Source organism: Lingula anatina, chromosome 10 (assembly GCF_051362555.1).
Source record: "Lingula anatina isolate TDL-2025a chromosome 10, LinAna3.0, whole genome shotgun sequence".
NCBI lineage: Eukaryota > Metazoa > Brachiopoda > Lingulata > Lingulida > Lingulidae > Lingula > Lingula anatina.
Window position 1 is genome coordinate 11,089,020 of NC_141776.1, and position 22,110 is coordinate 11,111,129.

General features: G+C 36.8%; 2 protein-coding genes across 5 annotated transcripts in view; both read left to right on the forward strand.

Moving 5' to 3' along the window:
• LOC106151805 (phospholipid scramblase 1-like) overlaps positions 1-7,514 on the forward strand; it is a 36,810-nt gene extending 29,296 nt beyond the window's left edge. For all 4 annotated transcript variants that reach the window (XM_086997605.1, XM_086997606.1, XM_013525218.2 and 1 more), the window contains exons 4-8: positions 317-394; positions 1,129-1,268; positions 3,194-3,358; positions 5,786-5,947; positions 6,974-7,514. In XM_086997605.1, the coding sequence (XP_086853731.1) occupies positions 317-394; positions 1,129-1,268; positions 3,194-3,358; positions 5,786-5,947; positions 6,974-7,033 (605 nt within the window). In that variant the 3' untranslated portion in view covers positions 7,034-7,514. The remainder of the gene's footprint in view (positions 1-316; positions 395-1,128; positions 1,269-3,193; positions 3,359-5,785; positions 5,948-6,973) is intronic.
• A 5,795-nt stretch (positions 7,515-13,309) lies between these two features.
• LOC106151806 (phospholipid scramblase 1) lies at positions 13,310-20,575 on the forward strand. The gene is made up of 8 exons (XM_086997955.1): positions 13,310-13,437; positions 15,296-15,355; positions 16,070-16,186; positions 16,676-16,753; positions 17,123-17,262; positions 17,673-17,837; positions 18,230-18,391; positions 19,418-20,575. The coding sequence occupies exons 2-8, from the start codon at positions 15,304-15,306 to the stop codon at positions 19,475-19,477; spliced, it is 774 nt and encodes a 257-aa protein (XP_086854081.1). The 5' UTR covers positions 13,310-13,437; positions 15,296-15,303; the 3' UTR covers positions 19,478-20,575.
• The last annotated feature ends 1,535 nt before the right edge of the window (positions 20,576-22,110 follow it).

A 22,110-nucleotide genomic window follows, 5' to 3' on the forward strand; every position in this document is an offset into this window, starting at 1 on the left:
ACATTGTAATTTAAAGGGTCGCGGAATGGTAGAGGCTAAATAAAACCTCTTCTTAACTACGAGAGATGATGGTTGGTCTGTTCAGAGACGATTTCTCTTTTTGTAATATTTACATAGAAGGCAGCGTAATAAACTCTGCTGCCATACATTGATTTTGTTTTTTGCTGAGCGTATTGTATATATAGTTAATCGCAAAGCAACTTGACATTGGGAGTGCGTAAGTTATGATAACGATAATTAACTTTTAATTGCCTGACGTGCAGTACGTTTATAGTGTCATGTTGTTCACAGTAAAATGTTGTTTTTTTTGTTCTAGCCTTCAGTGATTATGAAACCAACAACAAATACGAAATCAAGAACAGCATGGGACAAAGGGTGTATTTCGCCGCTGAAGGTGCGCTATCCGGGATGTTGGGGCATGGATAAGGGTGATAAGGGTGGGGGGAGGCTTTATGGGTTTTTTTCAAAGGAATCGTACAAAACATTGTCAATAATATCAGTAATATTAGTATATAGCATTTCGTAAGCATATATAAAATATATACAGTGGAAATTAAGCACAATGTGAGGAGGTCACTGAAACACATTATCTAACAAATTCCATCGTTCAGTATATTCTACATATTTTCCATTGCTTATATACATGCATTTTTCCATTTCGAAATAGTTTTTTAGTTTATTTTGTAGAAATCTAATCTTTTTTTCATTCATTCTTTTTCCATATATATATAATACTTCGTTACCAGTATGAGTATATTAATGGCTGCACAGTTTGTATCGTTTTTCAAAAACAATATATCTGCTAAAGAAAAATTAATATTCAAGAGTGATCTCTCATGGTTTATTGGAAGAAAAACATAGGGCGGAGAAAGTTCATCTCGTTTCGCTTGCCATGTCTGCATGCGAGATTGAATCTAACAAGTATAATTGGCAAGTTCAAAATGGGATGTGGAGGATGACGTGCACTATAGCGGGCAATCTTTTAATAATAATAATAATAACAACAATAATAATTGAAGAATATAAAAATATTTATTTGTAGCATATAATTTTCACTTGTTAAATATATTTATTTTTGATAATCATATTTGTTAATTTTTTTCTATTGTATTTACATTTCCCCCTCAGACACGTGTTGCTGTACGCGTAACTGCTGTGGTAAAGAGAGACCGTTTGACATCCGGATCTTGACCCCCCAAGGTCACGAGGTCATTCACCTGTCACGCCCACTTCGCTGTGATACATGCTGGTTCCCTTGTTGTTTACAGGTACCGCCCTCCTACTGTGTTTTTATTTTTATCTTTCTCATTCAAAAAAGCATTTAAATATTTTAATTACCAACTATTCAATGATGGTTCCTTATTTGTTTCGAGATATTGACGTTTCACTATTCTGTGCTTCCTGCATTTTCAATTATTTCTTTCTGTTCTTTCTCTATGTATTTGTTAAAGTTCTTTTAAGATTTCGCCCATTCTAATACAACTCTTGAAAATACCTGGTATAAGATGAAAAATGGTTGCATTCTTTTCAACCATGAAATTTTCAAGCTATCAATAAACCATTTGACTGAAATCATCCGCATACTGCATTATCTTATATTCTTTATTTTTAATTTTAATGCCCTTGACTGTTCTACTTTTTCTAAACATAGCACCCATTATCTCTATGCATAACAAAAATAAATATGGTGAGATCGGATCCCCCTGTCTACACCCACGATATATTTTTAAAAAAGATGAGGCATTGCCACCCTGAATCACACATACATGTAGCTTAAAATTAGTAAAAAATATATCAATCCACTTCTTTATATTTTCCCCAAAGTTGAAAAAACTTAAGACCTTTGTAATAAAATTCCAAGATATTGAATCATATGCTTTCTCAAAATCGACCATCAAAACTAGGCCTGGTACGCTATTTTCATTGCAAACATGTGTGATATCATATAAAAGTCTTGTGTTCTCACCCAAATATCTACCCGCCATAAAACCCTCTTGATTTTCGTGTATTAATTTAGGGAGAAACGGTTTGATTCTGTTAGCAATTATTTTTCAGCTCTTCTACAACTTTGTGACTATTTTTGTTGTTTTGTGTTACATAATTGCAACAGTCTAATTCAAAATTTTGGACCAAATCCCAATCTCCACACATAACCAGGAACTCTGATTCGTGTTCTTCGCATATTTTATAAACTTTCTTTTTATTTTTTCTTCTAGTGTATCTCCTATTTCAAATTTCAGTCTTTCTCCACCACCATTCTTCAACGTTGCATACACATTACAGTTATAATACCATGACCTTTCAACTTCCTCGAACTGTTTCAGTTTATTGATAAGCATCAGATTTTGTTTTGTAATGTCATCATGTAGTCTTATTCCCCACTTAATTTCACGCTTCTTTCGCATAATCTGCCGCTTGACCTCTGAGTTACCGAATTTCACAATCACAGGCCTTATCGCCCCTGGTCTTCCTGGCAACCGGTGAATCCCGAGAATATCCCTGTCATTAATCTCTACTTTCATCTCTAATTTCACCATTTGTTGGAAACCATATCTAAGGTTTTCCTTTTCTTTCTCCTTCATTTCTGTTACTCTAATGTTACATTTCCTTGAGTATTGTTCATTGTGGTTTGCTAGCCTCATTGCTTGTTTGAGACTAATATCATTCTTTCCTACCTTTTCTTCTAGCTGTTTCAGTTGCCTGTCTTTCTCTCTCAGCTTTTCTTTTAAATTGTCATTGTCCATCACGAGACTGTCAGCATAGTCCTGACGCTTACCTGTTCAATCAAGGTTCTCAGCTGCAACTTTTTCATAAGTTTCGATTATTCGGTCATACTTTTTATTGAACTCATTTTTTATTTTGTCAATTTTCATCTCAACCTTTGCTCCTGATTCCTGCAATAGCTTTTTAAATTCCTCTCTAGTGCTCTGAACAATACCGTCAATGATACTAGAGACCATTTCTGACAGGTCTTGCTTTTTTATTGTCTTTGATTTCATTTTTACATGTTACTTAGGCTAGTGAAGAAAAAAAATTGTAACGTACTCGATTCAAAAAAAGGACTGACATCAATGTTATGAATGCACCCTGAAAAATCTATATAATAAAATAATTAAATAAATTAAGTAAAATAAGTTTTGACAGACAGTTATTATTATTATTATTATTATTATTATTATTATTATTATTACAGAAAGTGACGGTAGAGGCTCCAGTAGGCCAAGTCATAGGCTATGTCAAACAATCCTGGAGCGTCTGTGTGCCAAAATTCGCCATTTGCAACGCGATGGGCGACACCGTGTTGAGAATTGAGGGCCCCTGCGTCCCTTGCAGCGCCTGTGGTGACGTCATTTTTGACGTAAGTGACAACTTTGCCGTCTCTCAACTAGTTTATTTTATTTTATTTTTCCTAGTGTGGTTGACAATTATCGTGGTATTTCCATCTCAAGTTGTGCCGGCAAACTTTACAATTCCCTTCTCTTGAACAGACTGAAAGCTTTCTGTGCAGAAAAGAATGTTCCCATAGCTAACCAGGCTGGATTCAGTGATGGCTACAGTACCTCAAATAATCTATTTATACTAAAATCCCTGATTACAAAATTCTCAAGGTCAAAAAAAAAAAAACGGTTGTATACATGTTTTGTGGATTTCAGTAAGGCCTTTGACTGTGTCTGGAGGAATGGTCTACTTTTCAAACTGCTTAATCTAGATGTAGGTTGAAAATTCTACAATAACATAAAATCGATATACGATAACTCCACCACATGTGTCAAAACTACCCACGGACTGACAGATGCTTTCCCAACATTTAGAGGAGTTCAGCAAGGAGATACACTGAGCCCCTTCCTTTTTAATATATACATTGATGCCAAACTTAGACTTATAGATGAATCCCAAAGCAAAACTCCATCACTTGATGGAAAACCTAGGCCTTTTCTATGCCGACGATTTAGTTTTGTTTTCGGCAAGCGCCTCAGGCCTTCAGTACAGTTTAAAATGTTTGGAAGAATACTGTGACAGATGGAGGTTATCTGTTAACTTGAAAAAGACAAAAGTTGTTATTTTAATAGTAAGGGAAAAATACATGGTCACACTGGTGTTAATACAGAAAATTTTTATTTCAATAATCAGTTGGTACCAGTAGCAACAAGCTACCTTTACCTATGTCTCCTCTTCACAAGATCCGGCTCGCTAGCCCCTGCATAACAAAAATTTAAATGACCGAGCACAAAAGGCCTTTTTCAGTCTCAAGCGCAATCTTTCTCTAGCTAGTACCATTCCCACCTCCTCAAAAGAAAAGCTTTATGACACGTTGCAATGTATGGAGCAGAAATATGGGGGTTCACTTAATTTAATGATAAATCGCCAATAGAAAAAATACATCTTCAATTTTGCAAGCAGCTTTTAGGGGTGCATTCTAAGCTTTGTAATTATGCAGTCCGAGGAGAACTTGGGCGCCTACCATGCTACACATAAATCCAAATACAAGTAATCAAATACTGGGTCACCGTTTTACACTTAGATGATGGTGTTCTACTAAAACGAGTATACTTAGATGAACTAAAACACTTTGATCTTCTGTCAAATACTAACCTTCACAACACACGCCATAGTATGTCATGGAGTGAAGGAGTTAAGAAAATTCTTGTAGAAAATGGGTTTGGAGACGTATGGCTCAAACAGAAAGTAGACAAAAACTTCATGAAAATTTTTAGTGTAAGACTTAGAGACAGCAGAATACAACTTTGGCATAGTAGGATATCACAAGAAAATCTCAAATTACGAAAGTTTAAAACTTTCAAACTTCACTTTGAGAAAGAAAAATATCTTGATATGATACAAGATAAAGAAAAACGTCAAACCCTAACCAAATTCAGAATCAGCAGCCACAATTTGCACATAGAAACAGGTCGCCACGTCAAGGGTAAACCAACACCAGTCGACGACAGAAAATACCAAATCTGCCACTCTGGAGTTATAGAGGATGAAGAGCACTTCTTAATTACCTGCCCTCTGTATACAGAACACAGAAAAGAACTCTTTAAAATAATACAAAGCAGCCACACGTGCTTTGCACATTTAAACAACAAAGATAAATTCCACTTTATAATGAACAATCCAAACGAAACAGTGATACTTTCCTTGGCCAAATTCCTTAACCTTGCTTTTAACAAAAGAAACTGTGCTTCATCTTCAACTTCATGATGTCTACCAATAATTACTATAAAAACGAAGATTTTGTTCACTTAGTAAAAACATTGGTACATTTCTATATATGTAATTTGGTGCTATTTATCTATGTATTTTATTATTACTACTATCATTATTATTGCTGCTATTACCTTATCTATGTCCATTTTCACCAGCTCAGTCTGGTGCAGAAAGTCTGAATAAAGCATATATATATATATATATAATTTATTTTGAAATGAAAAAAAAAAAAACATCCGAAGGGCAGTCGGAGCAGATTTTCTTAAATTTTTTTTTTCATCAATAAATGATATTCAAATACATGTACTTATTAATAGTAAAGGTGTTGAGGATGCCTTGGTTGAAGTTCATGTTCAATGTTTAACATTTTTAAACAGTTCATATACCAATTATGTCCTGGAAATATTTCATCTTTATTTACTGCTTAATTTGTATCATTTTTCTTTTTTCATTTCTTTTTTTTTCTTTTTTTAATTTTGAATAATTTTCAATTTTTTTTATTTTTTGTTATTATTTTTTCTATGGAATCACTTAAGAGCCAACACGTGTCATTGTTATTTTTATGCAACCCCAGGTGAAATCCGCTGACGGTGAACGCCAAGTTGGCCAAGTCTCCAAGCAATGGTCGGGACTTGTAAAGGAGCTGTTTACAGACGCTGACAATTTTGGTGTTTCATTCCCCATGGATCTGGACGTCAAGATGAAAGCATGCATGCTGGGAGCTGTGTTCCTCATTGTGAGTACGAAAGATGGCGCCAGTGTTGATCATAGAAGGGTCGTTTGCTCAATGACGTATCCAGAGGAGGCCATGCTAATTTAATTATGAAATAAGGCTTTCCCCTTATCCCCCTGTTGCCATTCCCTGCATATAATAGTAGAATTTTTATCTGTTTATCTGTTTATCTGTTTAATGAAAAGCTTTTATATCCTTGCCCCCGCCCCCAATTGGCGAAATCCTGGATCCACCAGCTAGACTAAGGGTGCATTCCCAGAGATTTGGATCGATCCAGAGATTTAGATTTAGATCGACCTAACTCCCTGGAGGGTTCACGCTAAATTGCAGTCAGCCGAGCACGCACCATAGTTAATTACCCCCTTACAGCTTTTAGTAGGCGGGACAGACGCTTAAGCCGGCTAAGCTGACAGTAATCTAGTGAGACTCCCCACCGGGATAGATCGATCTAAAATCTATGGGAATGGGGTCTAAGCTTTCAGACTAAAATACACATGCCCCCACAGACTAAAATGCGATTCAAAAGTATTTTGGTTAAATATAGCCTCGACCTTGAGGCATTTTACCCTTCGTTTTTATGCCATAACAAAAATTTGTATTCGTCGATGTTGGAATCAACGGCAAAATAGTTACTTTAATTAATAATAGACGGAAGGTGAAAATGTCTTTTAAAACCATAACAACTTCCCCGTCTACGTAACATAGTAACTTTACTTGAGGCGAAGTTATGTTTGTTTATTAATTGTAGATTTAATTTTTTTCTTCCTTCTTCTCCTGACTTTTTTTTATCAGAGTCGGATACTACGCTTGCTTTACAACCTTTCTCTGCAAAAACATTGCATCGTATTCACCATTTGAAATATCTATCGTTTTTTCTCCCAGTTTTGTCAGTTTAGTTTAAAAGTTAAAACAAGTATCGTCTTTCTTCGTCTTTTTACTCTTGCACTTAAACATACAATGAAAATGTTCGAAAGCGTAGGAAAATATATATATATATATATATATATATATTTGTTTGTTTGTTTTTAGGATTTCATGTTCTTTGAAAAGGAAAAAAATGAGGAGAAAACACAAATCGGCATGATGTAAGCGGCCTGTCAAGAACCAAATGTTGGCATGGTGCAAACAGCCTGGTTATTGCCAAGTCTTCAAGACATATATTTTGAGAGCCAGTGTGACTTAGAAGTTTTCAATTTTAAATTGAAATTTCTTATGTAAATAATGTTAAATATTTTGATATGAATCAGGATTTCACAATTTTTTGGACAAAGTCAAAATGGACTGTTTTTAAAATTCATGTATATGTATATGGTGTTTTAAGCGGTTACGGATATTTCATATAGAATTACAGACATAAGACAAGGTTGAAATGTTATTTGATAACGTCTGAAAAGTAAAATCAACCGAGTCTGATCTTCAGAAGGTTTGCAAAAACAACAAATTGTTCAAAAGCTAATAAATATTATTGGTACATATGCATTTTATATTTTGAGTGTACGTTCCCCAAGGCAACATCGACGTAATCCTACATTGCCGTGCAGTCTTATTTCAATAAACAATAATAACAGCACTGAATTGTTCCCTCTTCTTTAGTTGGTGAAAAATAATGCCATTGATGTCGCTCGCCAATAATGCGTTCGATGATGACATCATTGGATAAATTATGTTTTATCCTTATTTGTTATGGATATAAAATTATAATCAGTATTATGCTAATATATGATAGTTTTTACATGATGCAAGGAGTGCATGCAAACATGCGGAATACTCGTATGATACTCGTATGATACAGTATATTACCACAGGGCTATAAACCTCCTTTTTCCTCTGTATTTTTTACAAACATTGAGTTTACATGGTTAAAAAATAATTTTGTGACACCACTTCCGTCCAAACGTTCTAAAGATCAATTACACGACAAATGCTTGAAGAATTTTATCTAAATTTTTTAACTGAATATATATTCGCTTTTGAAATTGATACTCGAAAAGGAGAACCTTTTCAGTCGCAAAATTAGCTATTTTTTTTATATAAAGAAAAGATACAATTAAAAAAAATATATTCCTCGTGTAGGGTGGGATCTTAATGTTTATGTTTGCAAGTAAAATGTTCTTTTTTTTCGGTATTAATTGTGTATGGGTCAAGCCTCCAAAAGGTTGTACATGTAGGTGTTCACGGGGGACAAATATCACAGGACATCAATGTGTAGGCATACTATACGTCACTAGCACACATACCCAGACGCACAAGCAAATACATGCGCACACACGCACGCAAGCACACGCACACACACACACACAACTGGTGTTGGAGGTGATATTATACAACAAATGATAGGAAGACGGCATGTATGCACCAGGAGCTGCCATACTTATCAAGAGCTATAAATTTAAAAATTTTAAAAATTCAAAAATTAATACTAATATTGTACTAATAATGTTACCCATCCAATCGTAAAGATAAGTTAAATCCATCACTGGACTCAGTAGACCTGAAATTTCCTAAATGGAAACCCTACGTTGTCAGTTATAGAGAAATATTAGTGCCAGTAATAGAGTTAAATAACTTATCTTTGCGTACTGGTAAGAGAGGCAATGTTTATGTATAAAGTTATAACAGTCATCAGGGGTGGATCCAGGATGATATGAAGGGGGGTTCCAGTTTTAGGAATGACAGGACGCGGATGCGAAGCTGACCCTCTGCCCCTCCTGCCCTTTGCGTGGAGTACGCGGCCCGCTAAAGGACCCCGAAAATTTTTGGTATTTTATATCGCGAACAGTGCCATTTGGTATTGTTTAGAGCTGTGATTCTGCTAGTCAAAATTATTATTTCAAGAGGGGACCGTTGATGTGATTTTTTTCAGAAATCGGAGGTGGGGTCAGGACCCCTCTGACCCCCCCCCCCCCGTAAATCCGCCACTGGTGATCCTGTAAATTTGTCCGTGTATGAATGTAAAGGATCAGCTGTTTATTGAAATAATCATATTATTTGATAATAACACTATGTACGTATATTTTTGTATATTTTTGCATTTTAGCGTTTATGATAAACCGTAAGGCTTCATTCACATGCAATGTCTATTTTCAATCAGTAATTACGCGGCGGGATATTCAGGGCACAGACCGTGATCATAAGATAGCGCGAATAGAAAATAGAATTTAGAAAATAGACATTGCATGTGAATGAAGCCTAAGTGTGTAGCTTCCATTCAATCCTTTACTTCCTAATTCTGGATTTTTACTTGAAAACAACATGGTTAGCAAGTACCCTCTACCAGGGTGGCAGATATTATAGGGAAAAGGGAAAAAGTCAGAGGTAGTAAAATGACCGTCTATGTATCTAAAGATGTATCTGTGAATATCCTGTGAAAAGTCAATCTGTGGCTCTGGTAGAGGGTAGTTAGCAGACTTGTACACAGGAGTTTTCCGCATGCATCAGCACGTAATAAGCAATGCCCGTTACTAGGTTAAGGGTAAATATATTTAATAAAGTGTTTAACTTATCACAACTAGTCACATCTTTGAATCATTGGTATTGAGAATTTCATTGATTATCCGATTTCACTTCAAAAGAGAGAGTATATGATTTTTCCAAACCGCCCTCTTGTGACTGTTTTGTTATCTTCTTCAGAAACACAGCACTCAATGCGTCGCGTCCCTTTCGCATAATATTGGCTTGGGCAATATAAAATTAGGGACAACACCATTCACTTTGACGTAAGGGCTGAATGATTATCAAAGTGGCGGACATGATATCAAAACGACGGGCTTGCTCGCCTTAATTTCCTAAACCCGTGTATTCCACGATCAATTCCGCTGATAAAAAATGTCCTCTTCAACTGCCTTATATCCAAGAGACTTGTAAACGCGCGCGAGTCAGATCAATAACCTGTAAATATCATAGAGATGGTGATTTTGACCGCCACGGCTTGCTTCATACAAATTAAACTCATTGTCTTTGACACCCAGCTTGAATTATAGATCGGATATTGATCCGCTGGTGTTCTCAACAATGTCAGCATCGTTGATAGTTTCCTACAGCTTACTTGAAAAGTTTTAATCCACATCCACTCGAAGTTCTATATACATGTACATGTAATTCATTGAGTACTAGTATAGATTTGAATGCGTCTGCGGTAATAAGCGATACTCTATGTTATTTTAATCCGATTTACGTGTTCAGATCAATTGCTGAGTTGTCCTGCACTATTTAGTCATGCAATTATCTTATATTTGATATGATTGTAAGGATATATGCTGCAAAATTCACAAAATGCTTAATCGGTAAAAAACGCCTGGATTGCCATTTTAGATATGAAATATATTTGAACTCCCCCTGAGCTTCAGAGATAACTTGACACTAACCTCTTCACTATAGCCTATCTTCATCGTGTCAGGTTAGTGTCAAATTATCTCTGAAGCTCAGGGTGATTTGAACTCAGATAAAGAGAAAATGTTCGAGCTTTCGTAATAAGAAAGGATTCCTTGTCTGTTATCCGGAAAATATGATTCTTATTGACTCAGAAGTGCACAAAAATTTGAAACAAACCGGGGTTTAAAACGTGGAGACTGCATTCGTATTTCTGAAAAGAAGGCAAATATATGAAAATTCTTCAAAACTAGTAATGAAAAATTACAAAAAAAAAAACCTTTTCATTCTATCTAAGAAACTCTCTCTCCATTCACACATCCGGGCACGCACACACACATACAGGGTTGCTACTTAATATGGAATATTTTTTATCATTGTTATTTTTGAGTGCTAATCAAAATTTTTTGGGCTTGAGTCATTAAAAAAGTATGTCACTGAGTGATAATAACATCCAGTCTTCTGTTGTGAGATATTTTGGTCAATTATATCAAATCTGACATAAGATGCCAGTCAAAAGAAAGGAACACCCCCAGAAAACCATATCAACAGTTTGATGTCAGTATAAACCTTAAGATAAGATATTAAAGAAAATGATAGCCTCCGGACAGTGATATGTTACACAGTCAAAGAACTCACTACAGTAAATCATGAAAAGTCAGTAATTGCGGGTATGACCTCCAGCAGCCGCTTGCAGCGCCCTCATCCTACATGGCATACCCTGTGACACGTTTTTTAGAGTTTGGGTGGGGATATCATTCCACGCAGTGACATTTGCCTGTCGCAGTTCATCAACATTTACCGGCCGAGGACCATAGCTATTAATTCTGTGAATTACTTCCGCCCACAGATTTTCAATTGGGTTCATATCTGGAGAGTTTGCAGGCCAGGGCTGTTGCTGAACCCATTGGTTTTGAAGAAAAACAGTGATTCTGCGGCCTCGATGTGGGGTTGCGCAGTCCTCTTGGTACACAAAGTTGTTCCTGAAGATGACTCTTACCAATCAAAGCATTGTTTGCTGTAGAATGTCTCTGTAGGAATCCTGGATGAGGTTGCCTCCTAGAAAAAACCAACTGGTTCTGGGCACCAACATGAAATGCTCCCCAAACAAAGACGTTACCATCCCCTGCTTGCATCCTAGGCAGTACCCAATCATCGTTTTATGCCCCTCGTACACGTTGGTGGACACGGATTCGACGATCAACCCTAAAAAATCCATCTCTGGCCTCATCACTGAAAACGACGTGATTCCAGAGTTTTGGCTGCAAACCCACGTCGTCCCCAGCCCATTGCAGACGTCGCTGTATATGGCCTGCTGTTAACAGTGGTTTCCCTACTGGCCTTCGTGCAAAATAACCGGCTTGCAGTAATCTCTTGTTCACTAGGGACCTTGAAACTGGCGTTTGAATGACATTCTGCCTCTCTTTTCTGAGGACACTGGTTGTCTTTGTACAACCAGCACGGCGTACTTTCAGGAGAAGGCGACCCTGTCTTCTTGGTGTGATACGCGGACACCCTGGTCGAGGTATTGGAGTAGGTGCCCCTGTTGCAGCATTTCTTAAGAGGACTTCACAAACGGTTCCTGATAAATGTTGAATTACCTGGCAATGGCTGACTGTTTCTGGCCATTTTCTCTGAGAGCGAGAATCCCATAGTAAGCTGCGTTGCTTAGCTGTTGAACCATATTTTCACTAAGGTACCTGTCACGTTTCAGAGCGATCCCTTTGTTTCTTCTCTAAACACACTCCAAAGATTGACCAAACCCATGCGTTTTTATACAAGGGCAGAAATTGCCGAAAAGACCACCCCTCACATTTCTGACCACAAAACATGCCACTGCATGCATCAATTGTTTCGCGAGTTGTATGGTAATTAGGTAACACACCTGGCTACACATGGAGTGGCACCTCAGCTTTGGATTTAAAGTACTTAGAGAGAAATTAAATATTTTGTAGAAAATTTACTCGCAAAAAAATAATATTCCATATTAAGTGGTAACCCTGTACGTACATACCCGCACGAAAACGCAGTAGTATCGAAGTAGCAAAGAAGCATTAACGCAGTAGAGGTGTGGAGCATATTTGCAGTAGAAATGCAGCATAGCCTACTGCAATTCTACTTCAAAAATTGCATAGGGCTGTACAGAGGAGGAGCATTAATGCAGTAGATTAGCAGCATGATAGAAGCATGTTTCAAATATGCTAATTAGCTCCCACGTCGAAGCAGATTTGAAGCATGTTTGCAGTATGATTGCAGTAGTCTACTGCGCTGGAGTATCTACTTCGTTTTTGTGCGGGTATACACACACTGATTTAATTTTAGGGCTTCTACTTATTTAGGATGTCTTATTTAGACAGTGAGCAGATGTTATACTTATTGTCCAGACACACGTGATATATTTCATGAGAGAGGGAAATTATCAGCAATTAATTATGCTAGTGCAGCAATTTTTATTTTTAATTTGTCAAGGAGCCACTCCAACTCATATGCTCTATATCAAGTGCCAGTCCAGCCTTCCAAACTCTGTGTCAAGCTTTGAGGGACTCAAGGGAGGAGCTCCTCTGAGGAGCACGTTTACTCCTCTCCCCCTACCTACCTACCTACCTACCTAAATAAATAAATAAATGAATGAATAAAGAAATAATGAAAGAAAGAAAGAAAAGTGTATGTTTTACGGTGAAAATGTCCTCATCTACTGTTTTATATTTGCCGAGCGAAGCAAGACACTTTTTTAATATAATGTGCCTTCTCCCACATATAAATTCTTCTTTTTGACAGTGATACGGCGTTCAGTGACCTCATGTTGTGTCCCCATGTTCGCTTTACTCTTGCATCGTTCTACGGTCGTCATAATAACAATTCAATAACATCCATTACCTTTTTGTTCAACGCATTGATCGTGTGGTGCGGTGCGTGAAGCAACAATGCAACCAGATTAAATACTGCACAAGGGAGTAAATAGTAGCCTTGACTTAAGTATACAAGGTATGCTATTGTGCCCTTGGAGACGGGTAATCAATAGCAGATGCGCATGCGTCAATTAACAATCACAACTTCCAATACGGCGGCCTTCTGTTATAATTACTTCGTGGAGTTATTTTGTGCACGTTTTCAGCAATAATAGGGTGAGTACATTAACTTAATTACTAATGTCTCTATTATATATAATTGTTTCCAGTCGGGAAAAGTTTAGGGCCGCTTGTCTGCCTTTGTGCGATCACCTGTCGTGGAAGATCGAGTATACATCGTACATGTAATGATGTGTATACCAAACTCTCGCCATAGAGTTTTGATAAGTTAATCATAAAGGTCATAACCCTCTACTTTCCCTGGTTTATACTCTTATTAATCTTAACGCAAACGTGCTTAAAGATTATTATGGGTCTGACTCTCCGTCGCTGCGAAAATAGTATATTCACGTCCCAATAAGCCCACGACACGGTGTTCATTAAGGTATAAAATAATCACACAGAAGATTACACTGTGGTTTCATTCTAGTTTTCCAAAGTCGCATGTCATGTCCCGTGTACTGTGAAATAACATTCCCCCTGTGAAATAGGGTTGGGATCCAGTTGACTTCTACAGGTAAACCGCATCCTAGATTTTGCCCCTATAACATCACGCTCAGCCGAATTCATATGAATGTATGGCTCTATTCCCATAGATTTTAGATCGATCTATCCCCGCGGGGAGTCTCACTAGATTACTTTCAGATAATCCGACTTAAATGTCCGTCCCGCCTACTACAAGCTGTAAGGGGGTAATTAACTTTCGTGTCCGCCCGGCTGACAGCTATTTGGCGTGAACCCCCAGGGAGTTAGGTCGATCTAAAGTAGGTCGATCTAATGTATGGAAATGGGGTGTATGACGCCCTAATACCACAGAAAAGCAATAGGTGCTAATGCGCGTCACATGGAAAGCGGGGAGGGTACGCGTCCCTCAGCGGCCTCTGAGGCGTCCACTTCTTCATTCACCTTCCCCTCCCCTTGAAAATGATTTATAGATCATAATTGTTCCAACAGCATTTGGCTGCAGTAATTCAGGACACTTTTCGCGTTAGAGAAATTTATCTGCGTCCCTGGTAGAGCTAGGTTACCATTTTTACACCATCTTTTATAGAAAATAAAATTTTCATTAATTTTCTTATTGTTATTTTTTTTTAAATAATGGTTGGGAGAGGAGTTCCTCTGGGGTTCTATTGGGATTTTCCTAAATTTCACTTAAGGAATCGATAACGTTTTGCCCAAAAAGGGATTACTAGTCACTTGCAGTGTTTTTAATCAATTAACGTTTCGTGAAGGTCTGCATTTTATTATCTCCAATCCCTGACAGTCCACTGAAAAAACGCTCTTTCCGCATTCTCTTATTTTCTTCTTCATGAAGTATATTAGCCATGAAAGAATAATAATAATAATAATAATAATGATAATAATAATAATAAGAAGAAGAACAATCAAGAACAAGAACAAGAAAAAACAAGGAATGCACTCTTATAGACATGGCAATACCATCAGAACGCAACACCTCTGTCAAAGTCACAGAAAAACTGTCAAAGTACAAGGACCTGGAGATCGAGATCAACAGAATGTGGGGAACAAAGACCATAACAATACCTGTGGTCATTGGAGCTCTGGGATTTGTGAAGAAGGGATTAGAGAAATACACCGACAAAATCCCTGGAAACATCAACATCCACGAAGTCCAGAAGATAGTCCTCCTTGGCACAACACACATACTACGGAGGGTGCTATCAGTGAAGTAGAAAGGAACAACTACCCTCTAGCGCCTCAGGACCATTGTTTGGGCCCGGCTCTTTAGGACATGTTATCAAAGCAGAAAAACAGAACAATAATAATAATAATAATAATAATAATGACGTTTTGTTTACTTTTTCCTAGCATTGAAAGGGGGTTAAAATAATGTTATCCACGTGACTTAAAACCATTTTGAATCATAATTTTATTAAATTCTTTCGCGTTCCAGGTAGCACCATGATGAATGCACAGCCAATGATGATGCAGCCGGGAATGCAACCAGCTCCAGGTTAGTGAACTTTGTGACCTAGATACGGATATCTAGGTCAATGCTGACCTTAAATCCCTAAATGTCTATGTAGACACGGATATGTAGACGTTGAAATAATAGAAAAATTAAAAGGTGGTATTTGTGTCCTAATCTATCCATTTTTCTAAACAGAACCAAATACAGGTATTCAGTAGACACATACCCGGCTCAATTTTCAGTCTGGGTGATAAAGGCTAAATTCCTCTGCATTCTTGGTCCTTGAAGTTTGCAGTGCATCTAGAGTGAACGTTCACGGTGATTTGTACCGCCTCTTACAATGCATGTATTCAATACGTATAACGGTACATTTAGATTTTTTTGCGAATCCAAATTAAGATAATACCGTGTATTAATTTATATATTTGATTGAAAAAAAAATGACAAAAAAGAAGAGTTACATGTATATACATATGCGCAGTTTAAAAATAATAAAAGTTTATACAAACAGGTAAAGTTATGATACTAACATTTAATTAGTAAATATTTACCATGAAGATACTTTACGCACTGTCCTGGCAAAAACCGTTTTATATAAATGGTTGTATTTCTAAAGCCAGAGATGAAACTAGTCTGTATTAACTTTTGTAGACCGTGGAAACAAGTAGTTAAAGCGTAGAGCCATTCATAAATGCACCAAATCACCTTTTGTATGTTTACAATATCACAGTCCCATCGGATGTATGTAAATTTTAGGTGGAGGAGTTCAATGGATGCCCCAGCCTGCAGTCCCTCAGGGCTGTCCCCCCGGACTGGAGTATCTGAGCATGATAGACCAGCTTCTAGTGCACCAGCAGGTGGAGATACTAGAGGGTAAGTTAGTGTCGTCATGGAGTATCTGAGCATGATAGACCAGCTTCTACTTTTCACCAGCAGGTGGAGCTACTGGAGGGTAATCCTGCGCCATTGTGGTTATGATTGCGTTAGGTGTGACAAATTGCATCCTCTCAGTTATATTGTAGCAATTAAAAAAAAAAACTGTGTGGATAAGCCTATGTTTATAATATATCTCGGTAATAGAGGCTTAAGCTCCTCTTACCTACGAGAGATGATGGTTAGTCTGTTTAGAAACAATTTCAGTTTTTGAAATCTTTACATAATAGGCAGCGTAAAAAATTCTACTGCCGTATATTGATTTTGTTCAATGCTGATCGTATTCGTATTGTCTATCATAGATATACGCAAAACAACTTGAAATTGGGAGTGCATTAGTTATGATTATGATAATTAACTTGTCATTGCCTGTCGTACTGTACGTATTGTGTAACGTTGTTCACTGTAAAAAGTGTTTCTTTGTTCTAGCCTTCACTGATTATGAAACCAACAACAAATACGAAATCAAGAACAGCATGGGGCAGAGGGTGTATTTCGCCGCTGAAGGTGAGCTATCCGGGATATCGGGGCGTGGATAGGGTTGGGAGGGGGGGGGGGGGATGATGAGGATTATGATTTATTGGAAGAAAAACACTGGGCGGAGAAAGTTTGTCTCGCTTCGCTTGCCATGTCTGCATGCGAGATTGAATCTACCAAATATACTTGGCAAATTAAAAATGGAATGTGGAGGATGAAAATAGCAATCTTTTTTAATAATAATAATAATAATAATAATAATAATAATAATAATAATAATTGATGAATAAAAAAAATTATTTGACAGTCATTATATTTTCACTTGTTAAATATATTTGATTATTTTTGATAATCATATTTGTTAGATTTTTAAATATTATATTTACATTCCCCCCTCAGACACGTGTTGCTGTACGCGTAACTGCTGTGGTAAAGAGAGGCCGTTTGACATCCAGATTATGACCCCCCAAGGTCATGAGGTCATTCACCTGTCACGCCCACTTCGCTGTGATACTTGCTGGTTCCCCTGTTGTTTACAGGTATTGCCCTCCTTCTGTGCTTTTAATTTTTTTCTTTCTCATTCAAAAAAACATTTAAGTACTGCAATAATCAACTATTCAATGTTTGGTTCCTTATTTGTTTCGAGGTATTGACGTTTCACTATTCTGTACTTCCTGCAATTTTAATTCTTTCTTTCTGTTCTTTCTTTATGTCTTTGTTTTGTTCTCTTTAGATTTCGCTCATTCTAAAACCACTCTTGAAAATATGGGTTATTCGCTTTTGACATGTGACTTAGACTAGTAAAGAATTAATTCTCGAGATCAATGTTATGAATAGCACCCTGAGATATCCATCATAAAAAAAAAATAATAATAAAAAAAAGTAAATAAATTATGACAGACAGTAAGTATTTTTATTATTATAATTATAATTATTACTATTATTCTAGAAAGTGACAGTAGAGGCTCCAGTAGGCCAAGTCATAGGCTATGTCAAACAGTCCTGGAGTGTCTGCGTGCCAAAATTCGCCATTTGCAACGCGGAGGGCGACACCGTGTTGAGAATTGAGGGCCCATGCGTCCCTTGCAGCGCCTGTGGTGACGTCATTTTTGACGTAAGTCACAACTTTGCCGTTTGTCAACTAGTTTATTTTGATTGAAATTTAAAAAAAGGCATTCGATTGGCAGTCGGAGCACATTTTCTTTAAAGAATAAAATTTTGATTAAAAAATGATATTCAAATACATGTGCTAAGTACATGTTTTAAGGATGCACCGGCCTTGGTTAAAGTTCATGTTCATCGTTTTAATTTTTTAAGAATTCTCATAAATATTATATCCTGGAAATATTTAATCTTTATTTACTGCTTAAGTTAAGTTGAATTTCTTCTTTTTTTTTTTTTTTTTTTTTTTGAATGAATTTCAATTTTCTATTGTTTGTTATTATTTTTCTATGGAATTACTAAAGAGCCTTACAACACGTATAATTGTTATTTTTATGCAAACAGGTAAAATCCGCGGATGGTGAACACCAGGTTGGCCAGGTCTCCAAGCAATGGTCGGGACTCGTTAAGGAGTTGTTTACAGACGCTGATAATTTTGGTGTTTCATTCCCCATGGATCTGGACGTCAAGATGAAAGCATGCATGCTGGGAGCTGTGTTCCTCATTGTGAGTACGAAAGATGGCGCCAGTGTTGATCAGAGGAGGGATGTTTGGTCAATGACGTATCCAAAAGAGACCATTCCAATTTAATTATCCCCCTGTTGCCACTCCCTGCATATAATAGTAGAATTTTTAGAGTTTATTTGTTTAATGAAACGATGAAAATCTTTTCTATCCTTGCTCCCCCATTAGCGAAATCCTGGATCCACCAGCTAGACTACGGGTGCATTCCCAGAGATTTAGATCGATCCAGAGATTTAGATTTAGATCGACCTAACTCCCTGGGGGTTCACGCAAAATTGCAGTCAGCCGAGCGCGCACCATAGTTAATTACCCTCTTACAGATTTTAGAAGGCGGGACAGACGCTTAAGCCGGCTAAGCTGACAGTAATCTAGTGAGACTCCCCACAGGGATAGATCGATCTAAAATCTATGGGAATTGGGTCTTAGCCTTCAGACTAAAATACACATGCCCCCACTACACATGCCCCCACAGACTAAAATGCGATTCAAAAGTATTTTGGACAAATATAGCCTCGGCCTGGAGGCATTTTGCCCTTCGTTTTTATTGCATAGCGAAAACTTGTATTCGTCGATGTTGGAATCAACGGCAAAATAGTTACTTTAATTAATAATAGACGGAAGGTGAAAATACTGGTATATCTTTTAAAACCAAAACAACTTCCCCGTCTACGTAACATAGTAATTTTACTTGAGGCGAAGTTATGTATGTTTATTTTAATAATTAAAATTGTAATTTTTTTCTTCCTTCTTCTTCTGACTTTTTCCTCAATGAGCAATTTCCCTCACAGGTTCTATCAGGGTCGGATACTATGCTTGTTCTACAACCTTTCTCTGCAAAAACATTGCATCGTATTGACCATTTGAAATATCTATCATTTTTTCTTCCAGTATTGTCAGTTTAAAAGTTAAAACAAGTATCGTCTTTCTTCGTCTTTTTACTATTGCACTTTAACATGCTATGAAAATGTTCGAAAGCGTATATATATATATTTGTTTGTTTGTTTTTAGGATTTCATGTTCTTTGAAAAGGAGAAAAATGAGGAGAATACACAAATCGGCATGATGTAAGCAGCCTGTCAAGAACCAAATGTTGGCATGATACAAACAGCCTGGTTATTGCCAAGTCTTCAAGATATATTTTGAGAGCCAGTGTGACTTAAAAGTTTTCAATTTTTAAACTGAAATTTCTTTTGTAAATAGTGTTAAATATTTTAATATGAATTATGATTTCTATCTATCGGACACAGTCCAAATGAACTGTTTTTAAAAATCATGTATATATTTTTATATACGCAATATTTTAACCGGTTACGGAGTTTTTTATATAGAATTACAGACATAGGACAAGGTTGAAATGTTATTTGATAACGTCTGAAAAGTAAAATCAACCGAGGCACATCTTCAGAAGGTTTGCAAAAACAACACATTGTTCAAAAGCAAATGAATATTACTGGTACATATGCATTTCATATTTTGAGTGTAAATGTCCCCCAGGCAACACTGAAGTTGCAACATCGACGTCATCCGACACTGTCGCACAGTCTTATTTAAATAAACAATATAAACAGCACAGAATCGTTCCCTCTTCTTTAATTGGTGAACAATAACGTCGTTGACGACGCTCGCCAATAATATGTTCAAGGATGACATCATTGGCCAAAATTATGTTTTATCCTTATTTGTTATGGATATAGAATTATAATAAGTATCATGCTAATATATAATAATACATAATGCAAGGAGTGCATGCAAACATGCTGTTTACTCGTATTATTGGTAAATACATTATATTACCACAGGGCTATGAATATCCCATTTCCTCTGTATTTTTTACAAACATTGAGTTTACATGGTTAAAAAAATAATTTTATGATGTCACTTCGTCCAAACGTTCTGCAGATCAACTACATGGCAAATTCTTGAAGAATAACAGCGAGGTCGTACACATTGTATCATAAGCAATCCGGAAAGAGGGGGATGAAAGAGATAAAAGAAAGAAATATCCCTCGAGTTTTGTCAATGGAGCGACACCCTATTGTATATATAGGCCAATATTATGATAATACTAATGCGACTGTTGCAGTTGGATTGTATAATAAGCCTGCCTGTTATACATGTATTAATTGAAATTTCTCTTGATACATAATAAATAAGTTTATATATGTACCTGTGGTGTCAATTGTATTTCATTACTAAATTTGTTCAAAAGAACTGATAAGCAGATGATTGGAAGATGTCGGCTGTAAAAAGCGATAGAAGGGTTTTCTCATACCTTGAGTGAATAGAATGCAAATGATTTATATAGTAACTCATCTGAACTTGACATTCCTACCCTTGTTATTCGCAACAATCATAAAAAATTAACTGTTTATTTTACCCAGAGAGCCTGATTTACGGCCATGTCAGTACGTTCAGCGCAAGTGAGCAACGTTATAGGATAGCTACGGTGGCTTTTGGTGGATCCAGAATCGATATTGCTGGGTTGAGAGTGGAACCAGGGGGGGGGGGGGGGGGGGGGGGGGGGGCGACGTTTAAAACGGTTACCTTGTCTCGCGTTCTAAAATGACAGTTGAAGTCAATTTTCTCTATTTTTATATACAGGACTAACATTACATCTGAAATAATATTTTTAAGTTGAATTTCGTTTATTTTTCTTCTATACATGTACCGGTAACTATTTTTCCCTAAAATTATTTTGGGATTTATTAGCAAATTAAAGTTTTGTAAGAGAGTAGAGAGAGTAAGAGAGTAATCATGTACCAGAAAATTTATTTCTTAAACGTCGACATAGCGCTCAAGTCGGACTGAAGAATAATAATAATCAACAGTTTATTTTCATAGCCTCCAAACACAAAATCATGCCAAATTAACGCAACTATTTCTTATCTTGCAAAAGAGCCACTTAGAGAACCGAAAGAAAATGCAATGGAATAAGAGATCTTTCATAATGACACTTATGGTCCATTGTCAGTTGGTTACCACTTATTCCCCTTAAAATACCTGCAGGGGCGGAGCGTATCCAGGATTGTTTGAAGGGGTCCAGTTTTTAGGAATGACAGGATGCGGATGCGAAGTCGCCCCTCGCCCCTCCCTCCCCCATTTTTGGTATTTTAGAGGGCGAACGGTGCCATTTGGCACAGTTTGGAACTGTTATTTTACTATTCAAAAGTCCAATTTAAAGACGGAACCATTGGTGCGATTATTTTTCAGAAATTGATGGGGGTGGGGGGGTGGGGGGGTCACAACCCCCCAGACACCCCCTAAGTCCGCCACTGTACATGTGATGCCTATATTGACCAACAGTTGACTTTTCTTTGCCGACTGATTAAAATTCATAAAAATGATAAAACAACAAAATGCCCCCCACTAAACGTAAACAATTAATAAATGAAAAAATAAGGTATACATGATTACAGCATACTTTAATCTAGCATCCAATATAATACAGCTTGAATCAACATTTCAGTTTTGTCAGATGTAAAATCAATTCGCTTAATAAACTGAATTTCATAACGAATTGCACAGTAGAGGGAATATAACATCAAAATATCCTAGTAGCTATTCAAAAATACTTCAAAAAATATTTACAATCACATTTATGGCGGGTAAAGCGGTACACTGAAACAAAACAAACAAATCTCAACAAGCAATGAGTGCATGTTACGTCATATTTTGTGGAATGTTTCAAAATATCCTTTACA